The sequence below is a fragment of the Gastrolobium bilobum genome, unplaced genomic scaffold, assembly GCF_033153095.1.
Source record: "Gastrolobium bilobum isolate Gb01-03AN ecotype WA unplaced genomic scaffold, APGP_CSIRO_Gbil_v1 utg7354, whole genome shotgun sequence".
Lineage (NCBI taxonomy): Eukaryota > Viridiplantae > Streptophyta > Magnoliopsida > Fabales > Fabaceae > Gastrolobium > Gastrolobium bilobum.
In genome coordinates this window covers 176889-190883 of record NW_026897788.1, presented here as the reverse complement: position 1 = coordinate 190883, position 13995 = coordinate 176889, and the positions used below count along the sequence as shown (strand labels likewise).

The 13995-nt window shown below is 33.9% G+C and overlaps 2 protein-coding genes across 3 annotated transcripts; one reads left to right on the top strand and one right to left on the bottom strand.

Annotated features, from left to right (window-relative positions):
• The first annotated feature begins 1309 nt into the window (after nucleotides 1-1309).
• On the top strand, nucleotides 1310-6642 carry LOC133310338 (nuclear envelope-associated protein 2-like). Its single transcript, XM_061511254.1, has 6 exons — nucleotides 1310-1422; nucleotides 2020-2350; nucleotides 2528-2635; nucleotides 4861-5322; nucleotides 5443-5544; nucleotides 6124-6642. The coding sequence occupies exons 2-6, from the start codon at nucleotides 2141-2143 to the stop codon at nucleotides 6295-6297; spliced, it is 1056 nt and encodes a 351-aa protein (XP_061367238.1). The 5' UTR covers nucleotides 1310-1422; nucleotides 2020-2140; the 3' UTR covers nucleotides 6298-6642.
• Nucleotides 6643-8440: 1798 nt separating this feature from the next.
• Nucleotides 8441-11109, bottom strand: LOC133310343 (uncharacterized). Of its 2 annotated transcripts, none has more exons than XM_061511260.1 (4): nucleotides 10985-11109; nucleotides 9270-10694; nucleotides 8982-9186; nucleotides 8441-8885 (listed from the first exon to the last, which is right to left on the bottom strand). In XM_061511260.1, exons 1-4 carry the CDS (start codon nucleotides 11043-11045, stop codon nucleotides 8696-8698), a joined length of 1881 nt encoding a protein of 626 aa, XP_061367244.1. In that variant the 5' UTR covers nucleotides 11046-11109; the 3' UTR covers nucleotides 8441-8695. The 2 variants fall into 2 exon arrangements, with proteins under 2 accessions (XP_061367244.1, XP_061367245.1); XM_061511261.1 differs by having other exon boundaries at nucleotides 8982-9180; nucleotides 9285-10694.
• Nucleotides 11110-13995: the final 2886 nt, after the last annotated feature.

The window sequence follows — 13995 nt, the reverse complement described above, 5'->3', positions numbered from 1 at the left end:
TAAAAGTTTCAACGAGATAAAATAGTTTGCCTTTTTAAATAATTTAAGTTATATCCTTTTACCCCTTATAATTATGTATTTCGAGGAGTATATAATTATAATATTAAATTATATTTGTTCTATCTCTTCAGAAACTGTTGCCTGACGTAAAAAGAAAAAAATATATAACTTGAATATTATAAGAGTAAATATCAATTTTGGTCCTCAGCAAATTTTACGATGCTCGCTTTAATCCCTAGCAAATAAAAAAGCCCCCCGTGGTCCTTAAAAAATTCAAAATGAACCCATTTTAGTCCTTTTAAGAGATTAATATGGGTCTTTTTTAAATTTGTGAGGGAGCACGATTTCAACTAAATTGGTCTATTTTGAATTTCTTAGGGACCACGATGGGCTTTTTTATTTGCTAGGGACTAAAGCGGACATCGTGAAATTTTCTGAGGACCAAAAATGATATTTACTCATATTATAGTTATGTATTTTATGGAATACACATTTAGAAGTGGATAAAAAGACATAACTTAGATCTATTAAGAGAAGAAAATATTTTCTCAAATTCCAATATTGAGATCCACAGAATAAAATTGCTTGCCAAATGATTAAAATAAAAAAGAATTTATTCCCTTATGTTTCAAGCCGTATTGTTCTCCACTCAAATGATGAGGTTCAAATTCAAATTTCTTGATACTTCGTACATGATAGCTTCACATACGAGTGTACATAAAGGTCCCTCATCACACTCACGTGTTGCAAAGCTATACGCCCTAGACCAAAATTTGTATTTGCCGCGCTCATCGTTTGGGGACTCCAAGACAAGACCAATCAATCATAGCTGTAGCTTTGAAATTTGTCATGTTGGGAACCCGAGGTTAGGAAACTCCGAACGTAACCTCTTCGTTTTTCGGACACGAACCTGCGCTTACTTACTACACTAGCTAATATTAATAAAGTACAAAAGTAAAAGTGTTTTAAATAAAAGGTTAAAAAGTTTTAATAATCAAGGAATTTAAAATATTTAATTTGATTTGTTTTTGATAGTGTATTTAATTTAATTTAATATAAACTACTAAATACTCCTCCTAACTAATACTTTAACTTATTTGGGGAAGAATTTATCTAAAATAAAAAAATAATCTAAGACCCGAACCTAACCTCTGCCGAGGCTTTGTTCGTGCGTAAGACATGTCGCGTAAAACCTGCCAACTCTCACTCACAGATGAGACAAGAAAACGATATAAAAAAAAAAAAAAACATTAAAATAAAAGAATTGACTAGTGGGTTGCAGCATCAGCCTCTGATTCTCCTTCCTCATTTCATCATCATCATCCATTTCTCATTCTGATTCTGGTGTGCTACGTCTCAGTTCCTTTTCCATCAGAACCAGAGCTTCAGCTCAAGGAGACCCAAGATCCAACGCAGAAACTGGTATGTGTATTATGCTACCTCCATGTTTCATGCTTTATTGGATCAGTTACTGAAATCTCTGTTTATGGCCTTCAGTTGAAGTAGAGGTTGGGAGTTACAGTTAATTTAATCTCGTCGATTTAAGGGTATCTCGAAATCCGCTTAAAGTTTTGAATATTTTTGAAACTTGTTAGCCGACGCAAAGGCATTAATTTCATTCACGTCTCTCCCTTGACCCTCTTTTATGGGTATTATTTTTTATTCGAAAATGACAGATAGACCCATAGCGGGTCACTGTTTCGTTTCTTCTGTCTTTCTCTCTCCTATCATTTATGGTGGAGGTGGATTCCCGGTGCAACGAGTGCCAGAAAAAAAAAAACTTAGCTGAAATTTCATTGGACTTAAATTCTCAAGCATATGCGTATCTAGTAGAGAACATTACTTTGAATTTGAATCCGGTAACCTTTTCGTGAAAATAAGTTCCAGTACTTTCTAAGCTACTTTATTATTATTATTATTGTTATTTTTTATAAATTAACTAAGTCAATTTTTTTGTTCTTTCTTCTTTGGAGAGAATTCTAATTAAATTAAATGCACATCTATCATGTTCACATGCAGGAATTAAGTATAATTCGCTTTCATTTCAAGATAGGATCTGATTTGGTTTGTACAACATAGCACACATTAGATTATTATCTCATTACCAGAGAAGGGTATCATTGGAATATCTCAAATTCCCATGTCAATTTCTGAGAAACCATCTTCATCCGGTTCTTTGCCGTTGACATCTATAGCAGCTCGAGATGTTGATCCGTTGTTAAAGGATTTGAATGATAAAAAGCAGAGCTTTAGGCGCAACGTGGTGTCGTTAGCGGCAGAGTTGAAGGAGCTTCGTAGTCGCCTGGCCTCGCAGGAAGAATCATATGCTAAAGAAACTCTAACAAGACAGGTACAAGATTTCCCATGTTTTTGGGTTGCTTGTGTGTCTTTTTTTTTTTTTTTTTAACAAAAATTACATTTTTGATATCAATTATTTGTACTTTTTGAGTCTTTGAGGTCGTGGGGTCAGGGAAAATTCATTGTTTTTTTTTAGTCCAACAATTTTTTATGGGTGTTTTTTTCACAGAAAGCGGAAACAAATGCCAAGAGCATGGAATTGGAAATTGACAGGCTGCAGAAGAAATTGGAAGAAAGAAACGAGCAACTTCAGGCTTCAACCTCTTATGCTGACAAGGTTTCAATTACATCTACCTTTCTTTGTTATTTTTCTTAAGTTCATATCTCTTGATCTTATGCCGTGGTCTGATTGGAAATGTTGTTAACTTCTGCTCTATTTTCTTTTAAATTATTTCAAGATTCCCTAATTATGTCTTTTATTTGCTTTTCTAGTTGAATTGGTGTTGGTGATCGTATATGTTTTTTTGCTAGCTTTTCCCCCCTCATTAAACAGAAATTACACACTAGATGCTCATCTTTTAGGGTATTTTTTTTTAACCATTTCACTTGTCCTCTTTCGTTTTAGCGGATCCCGTTGGACTTTGAAGAAAAGGGTGACTAGGTGTTTGGATCTATTAGTATTGTAGTCCCTTTCTTACTTAGATTGTTAATTCCTCAATTTTGTCTATGCCACATTTTTCTGCACTAATTATTAGCTTAGTAACTAAAATTAATAAAATTATTTAAATTAATTTTAAAGGGAAGGATATTTTTTACTCCAGCTTAAGAGCAAGAAGTCTTATTCCCCATCTCCATTGTTAATCTCTGTGCATCTAATAGTTGTAATTTTTTAAGAATTAATAATTAATTAATGAATATAATTCAATTAATTACAATCATCAAATGGACGGAAATCTTGAGACGAGTAGTAAGAATTTTTATTCTTAATGTAGGGATTAGTGGATCGTGCTTTTCTAAGTTGCAAGTGATTTAATAATTTTAATATCAATTTCGTCTTTCATCGTCTACCGGTTGATTTTAAGCATACAAAAGCATGAAGAGTTAATAATTAGGGAAAAAGAAGTATCCTTTCGAACGACACAGACTTGTGTCATTTTAGGTGTTTTACACAAAGTGTGGTCGTACTTTGTATAAAACTGAAAAGTTGATTTTTTTTCTAGTTACATCGTTAACGTGTAAAGTGAAAAAAATGTAACTTTTCATAATTACATAGAGCACGACCGGTCGTACTTTATGTAAATCACTAAAAGGACACAACTTGTGTCCTTTTGAATGTCACACACTAAACCCTAATAATTAATATTTTCAAGTGACCCTTTCAGTGCTAGAACAGCCTAGTATTGTATGCCGTTAGTAATTTGACATCTGTTTATTACTAAAGAAAGCCAAGGAATAGTGGTTCTGTATAATGAGAACTTGTCCATAGATGCTTGCCAGAGTCCAAATTTCTAGATTCTTTGACATGGAAGTCACTTATTGACTTCGTTGGGTTCAACAAGAAAAAATTGTTGCAAAGGTAGGGGTTAGAAGAGGTGCATCTTGACTGGGTAACAATTAGTTTTTGGATGTAACTAGATCTGCTTTGAATCAGGAATTCGCGGCACATAAAACGGAATTAGTTTCAATTTTTTAATTAAATCAATGATATACTAAGCACATATTTTATGGTGGTCACAAACAGACTTTTATTAAGTAGGTGGATATTTTTTTTTTCTCTCGGTGATATTTTAAAAAGAGAAATGAATGCATCTAGCTATTTATTGTGCACTACAATACCTTGCATAAAAGCAAGGATACTAGAATTTGGAATGAGAATAATGTGGATACAGTCAAGACGGACAGTGCATATTTGTGACGTAGACTTGAGTGATATTTGGTATAACAACTTTAATAGCTAGTAATGGCAACAATTTTATCGTAAGATTTAAATTCTTGTGTATCATGAATTACTGTATATAATATCAGCCTCTTATCTTATATAATGATTGTAATACAGGCGTGGTCCAAATTATTAATGAATAAATTTTTGGAAAATCAATTATGCATTTAACCTTTAAATAGATTGTACTCATGGAAGAGTACATAGATGATCTAAGTGAAGATTTGAATAGTTCGCAACAATGGTATCATCAGTGAAGGAAAATATGACAATTCATTCGTACATAAACTGAAGCATTACACTCTGATTATGTCGGGGTCTCCGGGTTTCTTTATTGAGCAACAGGGCAGCACGGTGCAAAGTAACTTCAACATTGTAGGCACAATCTTTGTGGCTGTACTATAACCAGTTAGATTTTCTTCCGATCTTGAAGTATTTATCATGCTTCTGATTATTTTGCAAGTTTCTATGTTTATTTTCTTAAGTCTTAACTATCATTTGATATCTCTTGCAAGTTGCAACCTTAATTTTAAAAGCAAAACCATCCCTAAAGCATGTTTATTTAGCCCAGGCAATAGTCTGAGTATCATTTAATCATAACATATTTTGTATTCTTGAAACAGCATCTGAAGGAGTTGGATGATCTTAGAACACAGCTTGTAGCAACGAGAGCAACTGCAGATGCAAGTGCTGCATCAGCTCAATCAGCACAGCTCCAATGTTTACAACTTCTGAAAGAGTTAGATGAGAAAAATAGTTCACTAAGAGAGCATGAGGATCGTGTTATTAGGCTAGGCGAGCAACTAGACAATCTACAGAAGGATCTTCAGGCAAGGGAATCTTCACAAAAGCAATTGAAAGATGAAGTTTTGAGAATTGAGCATGATATTATGGAAACTCTAGCAAAAGCCGGAGAGAACAAGGATTGTGAATTGCGGAAAATATTAGATGAGGTTTCTCCTAAGAATATTGAGAAGATGAATAAACTTCTGGTTGCTAAGGATGAAGAAATAGCAAAACTTAAGGATGAAATCAAGATCATGTCTGCTCATTGGAAGCTCAAGACTAAGGAGTTGGAGTCACAGGTAAAGCCATCCTGGTTTGCCTGTGGAATTACTAGTTCGTTTTATTTATTGTTTTCTTGTCTTATTATGATGTCCTTGGCTAGTGTATTTAAGGGGCATTGATGTGTTTTTAAAAAACAGTTGGAGAAACAGCGGCGTGCTGATCAGGAGCTGAAGAAGAGGGTGTTGAAGTTGGAATTCTGTCTGCAGGAAGCTCGTTCTCAGACACGAAAACTGCAAAGGGTAAATATAGCTCTTGCACTCATTCTTTGTCATTTAAAAGATGGGAAAACATTATCTACTGTTGTAGAAAAACAAATTTCCATTCCTACTGATAGATCAAAATTTGTGCCATTTTTGTTTGTTTGTTTTTTTGAAAAAATATGGTGGGACCTTGTATTTATGTATCTACAGGAAAATGGCTTATCATCCGCAACAGAAGAAAACAAACGCCCTTAAAAGTTTCTTAATGTTCTTGTTGTTTACAGTAAATTAGGCTCTTTCAGTGCTTCTTTTTGAACTTTTGATTTGAATTATTTGATCAAATAATGGCCTTACTTAGGCAACTTACTGAAGTTTATGTCTTTTGTTTGTGGGATTTGCTTTCGTCATTTAACATGACTATAAAAAGTTTCCTATACTCACAACATTTTGTGGGACCCACATGTTTTGAAGAAAAAAAAAAAAAGCTACAGCACTCAAAATAACAAATCTCTGTAACATAACAGAATCATTTTTTCTTATAACGTAACTCTTATAAAATCCTTTGTTTATTAATGTCCTAGTCAAATCTCACGTTTCATTGTATGGGTTTGTGAACAGATGGGAGAGCGACGGGACAAAGCAATTAAAGAACTGAGAGATCAATTAGCAGCAAAGCAACAAAGACGAGTTGTGGATGCAGAAGAGCAAAATCAGAATTTCTGGGACACCACCGGATTCAAAATCGCCGCATCCATGTCCATGCTAGTCTTGGTGGTATTTTCCAAGCGGTGAAACCATTCCTGTATCCAAAACGATCCTTGTATATAGAGGAAACTGATACCTTCTCAAGTTTATTCTAGGAGTCTAGAGAAGCTGTAGAAGCCGTTTTGCATTGTAGAAACACAGTTTTAGAGATAATCTAGATTTAGCTTGTGCAATATGTAGCATCAGCATCTTAGGTATGCATCTTGTTAAAATTTGGTAGAGAGAATTTTGCTGTTCTTGTGGTTATACTCTGTTTGATTCCAGATTAATCGCTGCCCGTTGCGGTTGGATACCTGATGGTTTATACCAAAAAATAAAATAAAAATGTAGCATCAGCATCATTAGTCCTTTTTTCTATGTTCTATAAAACTACACTGCAGAAGTTGCGCTTATATGTTTAAGGCCGTTTATCGGATTATTATTCTGAGTTCTACTTGTTAGCCAACCTTTAGATTGGTGACGAGCATGATAGTTAAAATTGGGATTTAAATGTTAAAATCTCGATTTTAACGATTTATTTTTGTTAAAACGATTTAGATTTCACTTAATATCGTTTTCAATATAAAATTTTGATTTAGACATTTACTTAAGTCCCGATTTTAAGATTTAAATTCTGATTTTAACTATTGAAATTGTGTTAAGCAAGTTAGAAAAATTGTTGAATATAACATTGCTGATGTTTCATCCGAAGATGAATGGATTGTGGAAAATGAAGGAACTTTATCGCATGATGAAAGTTTAAATGAAGACAATTTTGAATGATGTAGTTGAAGATCACGTGGAACAGAATGTCTTCGATGATAATAACTTGAATGATTTATTAGCTTAGACCCTTAGAATGTGACAATTGTATGCAAATGTATAAAGATGGTGGAAGGTAGTCTATTTTTCTTAATTTTTTTTATACATAAGCATATGTATATACAAATTTAATTTCAGAGTGCAAGTAAAATCTACGATTTCTATTACGATTTTAAGATTTACAATTTTTTATTTCTTTTTTGATTTTAATTAAAATTCCGATTTTAACTACCTTCGTCGGGAGAGGTTAATTTATGTATTTCTCGACAAGAAAATGATAGGATGGTTCTTAAACGTGACCATACAGTTACCATACTGATGCTGACAAGAAACGTCGCTGGTGGACCTTGTTCCCACTCATTTTCAATAGAAAATCATGATATGTCAGCAGCTTTATAATGTGCGTTGAAGTATGTATTGTCGTGCTGGCTAATGTCTACTCTACTTTGGATCTTAGCAAACCTGTTCATATGCGTCGGTTAAAAAGTCAAGGCGTTTGGCTTATGGCCGTTAGTGCTTTCTCATTATTTTCTTTGACAATTGAATGAGCTCTAACGTAAGAATTGGCATCCAATGCATTAAAGTGCACGGAGGTGTCTTCTTGTGCATATAGAAAGCACCAGTCTCAGTCCATAAAGACTAGAATGTAATGATAATGAGGTTCGATTTTTCACTTGGTTACTTTTTTCTCTCCCAACAGTTTATCTTTTTTGTACTTTGATTCAAAATCACTCTGTTTCTTGTGTTATAAAATGCAACATTTTGCCTTGTGTGGTTCTCTAACGCATATAACCTTCATGTGATTTTTTATATATTAAATTTGAAAAGAAAGACGTGTTAAGAGTTTAAGAATTTGTTACTAGCTGAGGTTTAATTTCATGTTACTAACGGCATAATGGACGTTCTTGTTAAACGCGTTACGCATCAGTTATTAGCCCTTTCGAAGTTTACAAGAGTATCATTCAAACCTTGGCAATTGAGGTAATGTCTGACTTGGTTTAGAATTTAGATATTTTTATTGATAGGTAATGTCCAATTCTACTAATTTTTTTGATTGATTCAATGAATTTACTCTGACATTGTAATAATGAAATCTTCTCACCTTAATTTTTTTTACCTCCCACAATAATAATAATAATGAGATAAAAGGCCGTGCGCTATTTTATCTGAGTGCCCTTTGGAAGTGGTTCCTCGTTTGTCAGTCATGAACCTTCACAATTTACCACAGGGGTTGCCTTACACATAAACCGTGACACATTTTTTATCCATCTAAATCTTGATAGAGTCTTAGATATCATAATGAACTCTTTCTTTTGATGAATAACAATCCTTTATTTATGCAAATCAATTTCCAAAACAACTTCGACCCATTTACACTGAACTACATACTCCATAAAGTAATTAAAAGAAAAGAAAAAAAAACAACTAAAGCTCTCAAAATATATGTACATGACCAATATTGACCATAGTCTGTTGTACAGCCTAGAAACCATAAGTAGCAGCTACAGTTTCAAGGCACCCATAGACCTGTGTTCTGCATGTAATGTTACAAAACAATTCTAACCTATAGCTAGAGACAGTATCGAGCTTCTCATACTATGATCAGAATGGAAAACTCGTTTGTCTATAAGCGCACACCGAGTCTTGCAGTGACAAATGATATCATCAGAACAATGCAGCTAACAAAAGGTTTCAGACCTACAGCATGCGAGTCCGATGTGGTATTTACAACTGGGGGGCTATCGAATCCAAAACCAGGCATTAGACCTGAGGCTGGGTTGCTTGAATTTAACACTGAAGGTGGGGTACCATAGCTGCAAGAAGGTAGCATTATACAGGACCATGATTAGAATGCTTATTGGTGCCATAAAATTATTGAAGCCGTGAAAAAAACTTACTATCTCACTTACCCAACAGTGCCTGCTCCTGAAGATGACGGTGGTGTTGGTGGTGCTGTTGGAATTGATGATGATGCAGGAGGTGTTGGAATTGATGATGCAGGTGGTGTTGGAATTGATGATGCAGGTGGTGTTGGAATTGATTGTGTAGGTGGTGTTGGGGATGATGACATTGGAGTTGATGATGATGGGAAAATGCAAGAACCCGAACCTGTTCACAATGCAAAAGAGCCAGTTAAAAATGGTCATCACTCATCAATTTTGCTAAGCATAAGATTGAAGAAAAAAAGGTTTATTAAACTATTGAGATCTTACTTGGGTTTGTGTTAACTAAGGTGGCAGTCCCTCCAAAGTCACAACTTGTTGGCGCTGGATTCTTTTGATAATAGCTGTTGAAGGCAAAAGAAGCATGGTTTTGCAAAGTTAATGGATTGTAACAACTACCACCCTGATTTATTTGAGAACAATCTGCACCGCCCATTCCACAAGCGTAATCCAGTGCTGCTTGAAGAGAAGCTTGTGGAGCTCCTGTCTTTGCCACACACCAACTCTGCCCCTGACTGGAAGGAGAATTATTTGTGTTTGCAGGAGGAGGTTGAGGGTTTATGACAGGAACACTTCCTGATGGAGGTGGATAAGATGTCACAGGATTGGTTACTGGTTGTTGTGTTGGATTGGTGACTGGTGTGGTTGGATTAGCAGGATTTGTGGGAGGTAAAGGCACAGGTGTGGTGGTAGCAGGAACTGCTACAGGCATTGCAGATGGATTGTTGGGAGAAATTGTGACAGGATTGGTGGAAGGAACTGTGATGATGGTTGGTGTATCTGGGGGTGTGATGACTGGTGTAGCTGAAGTTGGATTTGTAGGGAAAACTGTGTTTGGTGGGCTGGTTGTGTCATCTAGAGTTCTTCTTTTGTGAAATTTGCTCAGGATCTCTCTGCGGGACACATGAAACAATTCTTCCTCTTCCCTTTTGAGTTGTGCAAAATCTTCTGGTGTATGTACTTCTGCATATAATGCAACTATTCTTCTAGTAATATGAGTTCTTGTTTCTAGATATTTGGACACCCTCTCACTAAATTGAGCTACTTCCATTGAACTGGGGATAACTAGGCTCTTGATTGTCACAACCATGGGAACATCTTTGCAAGGAAGAATAGAAGCAGCAAGAGCAGCTTTCTTGATAATAGACTGAACAAAGTGATCCCCCATGCTTAATTCTCCATCAATGCTATCTTCTATCATGACAAAGGATTTTATTTCCTTTATAAACGAAACAATCCTACGAATATCGTTTTCATGTGATGCATTCAACTTTTGTAAGAATGAAAGTGGAAATGCTACTGACACTTTTACTTTGTTGCCCATGTGAAAATTGCTGAGAACTGAATGAATCGATTTCAGAGTACGTAGAAGCAAAGGCATCTCATTTTGGGCTGAGCACTCATTGTCACAGCTTACAATGATGCTTTTGAAGTTCAGTAGATGAGCTTTTAGAACCGAAATTCCAGAAGGTTTTGAAGTAATGAAATTTTCAACTTGGTTTTTGTTTAAGTAGAAATCAATTGACACGTTGGAGTTGGTCAGAGTGCACAAGATCCTGTGATCTGATACAAAAACTCGAATCTGAGATGGGGAAACCTTGCTTTGTTGAAGGAATGATATGGTTCTCGCAGTTGTTGAAGTGTCTCCTCTCTCACGATAGGAGAAACCAACCAAAGCTCCTGCAGAAAAGTGAAAGAAGAGGATTAGAATCTGAACAACAAGTTCAATTCGTTAGTCACTTGAATTTGAGCAGCTTCCACGACTGATTTCGCTACAAGAACTAAGTGGGGTAGTTCAAAAACTAAAGACAACAAATTAAACATCATAAAAACAAGTAACTGTTGCAGTTTCAGAAACCAAAACAAGCCAAGGAGAAACTGCTAAATTTGGACTTTTGCTAAGAATAATCACCAGAACAAACAAATATGATTACTATGAGTATGTGGTACTATGAGTGTATGCAACTCACCTGAACAGGAGATAGTGAGAAAAGAGAGAAACAAGAGGCGCATAGAAGCTTCCATGGCCATTATCAGAGACAGAGAGTGTAACTGGTGTGTAGAATTTCAGTGTGATTCATACAGAAGCAGTGCTTTAAAGACATGGCTTAGAACGTGAATAAAAAAGCCCAGAGGGGCGGGGGTGTGTCCAAGATAAAGGTGAGGAGTGAGAAGAGGGAAAAAAGTGACAAAAAGAAACACAACCAAGTGATAATGATAAAGAAAAGATGTTAGACTCGTTATTACTTTGTCACGAAGGATTCTGTTGGGAAGAACATATTTTCTTTCCTAAATAGTGTTGATAACTTAATTTCATCAATAAAGGATATTACTATCCAGGAGATATTTGGTTAAGCATTTATTTAGATGGATACTAATATCAATTAAAATTAATATTAACTATTTTTATAAGATACCTAAATTAATGGAATTTATTGTTTGGCCGTTTATTTAGTACAAATAAATATTATATCTTTATATTTTATATCATTGCATTTAGGGATGTAAATAGACCGAGCCAAATTAAACTTTAGTTTAAATAGTTAAATTATAAATTTGATCAGACATATGTTAAAAAAATAAAAATAAAAAAGGCTTGGTCTAGATCCGCTAATTTATTTAAGCCTACCAAACCTTTAGTTCCTATTAAGAATTTTAAAAAACAAATAAAATAATTATTTAAATATTTATTTTATTTTATTTTAATTAAAATAAATAGAAAAAAGTGTGTGTCATTTTATAAACACAAAGAGGAGTGAGTTTCACTGAAAAAATTAAAGACAAAAAAAATAAAAGTGTGAGTCTCACCTCTTTGTGTCTATAAAATGACACAACTTGTGTCATCTAAAATGACACACACTTTTTTCAAATAAATAATGGGTAAAGTGAGTGTCATTTTAAAGAGTGTAAAGTTGTGTCATTTTAAGAGAGAGAAAGAGATAGATAAAGGAGGAGAGAGAGTTGACAAAACAATAAAGGTGTGGGTCCCACCTATTTATGAGAGTGAAAAGATATAAGTTGTGTCATTTAAAAGAATAAACATTTTTCCCATAAATAATACAACATAGATTGATATGTAGGCTAGACCTTATAAGAGTAAGCCTATGACTTGTTTTTTATTTGGATAAACTACTGATATTTTATACGGAAGGCAATCTTGTTTGAGTCAAAAACATCTCCATCAAGTTTGGGCTAGCTCTTCCAAAAGAAATCTTTTACATTAACTGTGGCTTGTTTTTTAAATAAACTTTATTAAAGCTTGAATCTATTATATTTTATTGAATATTTTATGTCAGATCAGACTTGAACCTATCTGACCCATTTAAACTCCTAATTGTATCTTATTACATTAATTTATAAATTTTTTATTAATTATCTATCTCCTTCCTCTCTATATATTCAAATCCCTATTCAATAGATTGGGTTGGAAATGTCTTGGTCAGATAATGAGAATCAACATGCTTTTTATTGCTACTCTATCTTTCTCAAAGCCTTTACATGAACGTGCATGGCAAATACTGGGACACACATGCCCTTCAATTTATATCATGCACATGTGATTATGTGTAGCATGTTCCTCAGCTAAGGGCCTGTGCTTTTGGATTCCATGACTGCCCATTGCACAAACCACGTGTTAGATGCAGTGATTGTTAAGTGCAGCTTCGGAAAATTAGACAAGAAAACCATAACTCGAAAGACTTAACTTTGCAATGAAACAAATTAACATATTTTTTATTGAGAAATTATTTTGGACTATTTTTATTAATTAAAATATTTTGAGTGTATCGATAAAAAAAAGAGGGGGGAAAGGGCCAGATAAAAGCTAATAGTTTTGCTTTAATACGGATGAGATCAGGAGGTAATATGGATTACTGTGAACTTTTGTGTATATCTAATATTATCTAAAAGTCGGTGGGTGACGTAAAATGATGCTGTTTCAACTTTTACACTAATATAAGTTAGGGTTTTATAAAGGAGAATTGAAATCTCATGTTGAGGAGATAAAAAGCATGTGAGACTCGTATGTTAGAAAAAATTATATGTAAGACCCATGTCAGCACGAAAATCGAAGAGTGTGTAGAAAAATTATAATTCTCACATTAAATGATAATTATAAAACCCTATAAGTTATACTTGATCATTTGTATTTAATAATTCTAATTTATTAAATGTGTAGATTGTTAGATGTAAACCGATTAAAAGTTAAAATTCGATAAAAAAAAATTATACCGATATAAGTTTAAAGTTTATACCAAAATTAGTCTTCTTCACTCAGTAAAAACCAGTATTAATAGATAGATATCTAACAAAAGTATAAGATTAAATTGTAAAGAAGTTATTCAGCTGAGTAAGACAAAAAAGTTTATTTTCTATTTTCTTTTTTTCATAGAAAGTTTGTGCTCTGTACTAGTCATATGCAAGCCTCGTTTAATTTAAAATATTTAGACAACATGGGTTGCGCCTTATTTAATTTAAAAATATTTAGATAACATGGGTGGGACAACCCATGTGGAGTAATCTTGTTTTGCCTTCTCCCCTTTCAAGTTTCAACTTAATCAAAAGCACTTTCTGACTATATCTCCAGCCAAAAGCAAAGCAATTTAGAGAGAAACATAGTGTGGTTGCAGAGTCACCATTGATAAGGCTGATGCAGTGTATATGTAAAAAGCGTTCATTCTAAATCTAAAAACCACAAAAAAAGAGTAAGAATACAAGTGTTTGGGGCCTTTGGGCATTTATTAATTATAAAGAGGTTTATATTTTTATTTAAGAGTGATTTAATATTTTAAATATATTATAATTGAATATGCTAAAAAGAGAAGATATTCTCACTACCAAAATTTTTCACTACCAACTTACTACCTTCCTATTTACCATTGGATCAAAGAGAGAGAATACTAAAAAATTTTAAAGAGAGAGAAAATGTTAATCTAATGATAATTAGATAGGTAGTAAGTTGATAGTAAAAAAATTTGATAGT

Coding starts and splice junctions, on each gene's coding strand:
- LOC133310338 (XM_061511254.1), top strand. CDS start 2,141: ATGTCAATTTCTGAGAAACCATCTTCATCCGGTTCTTTGCCGTTGACA. Junction 2,636..4,860: donor CAACCTCTTATGCTGACAAG/GTTTCAATTACA, acceptor TTCTTGAAACAG/CATCTGAAGGAGTTGGATGA. Junction 5,323..5,442: donor CTAAGGAGTTGGAGTCACAG/GTAAAGCCATCC, acceptor TTTAAAAAACAG/TTGGAGAAACAGCGGCGTGC.
- LOC133310343 (XM_061511260.1), bottom strand. CDS start 11,045: ATGGCCATGGAAGCTTCTATGCGCCTCTTGTTTCTCTCTTTTCTCACT. Junction 10,695..10,984: donor TCTCACTATCTCCTGTTCAG/GTGAGTTGCATA, acceptor ACTTTTCTGCAG/GAGCTTTGGTTGGTTTCTCC. Junction 9,187..9,269: donor CCCAAGTAAGATCTCAATAG/TTTAATAAACCT, acceptor CTTTTGCATTGT/GAACAGGTTCGGGTTCTTGC.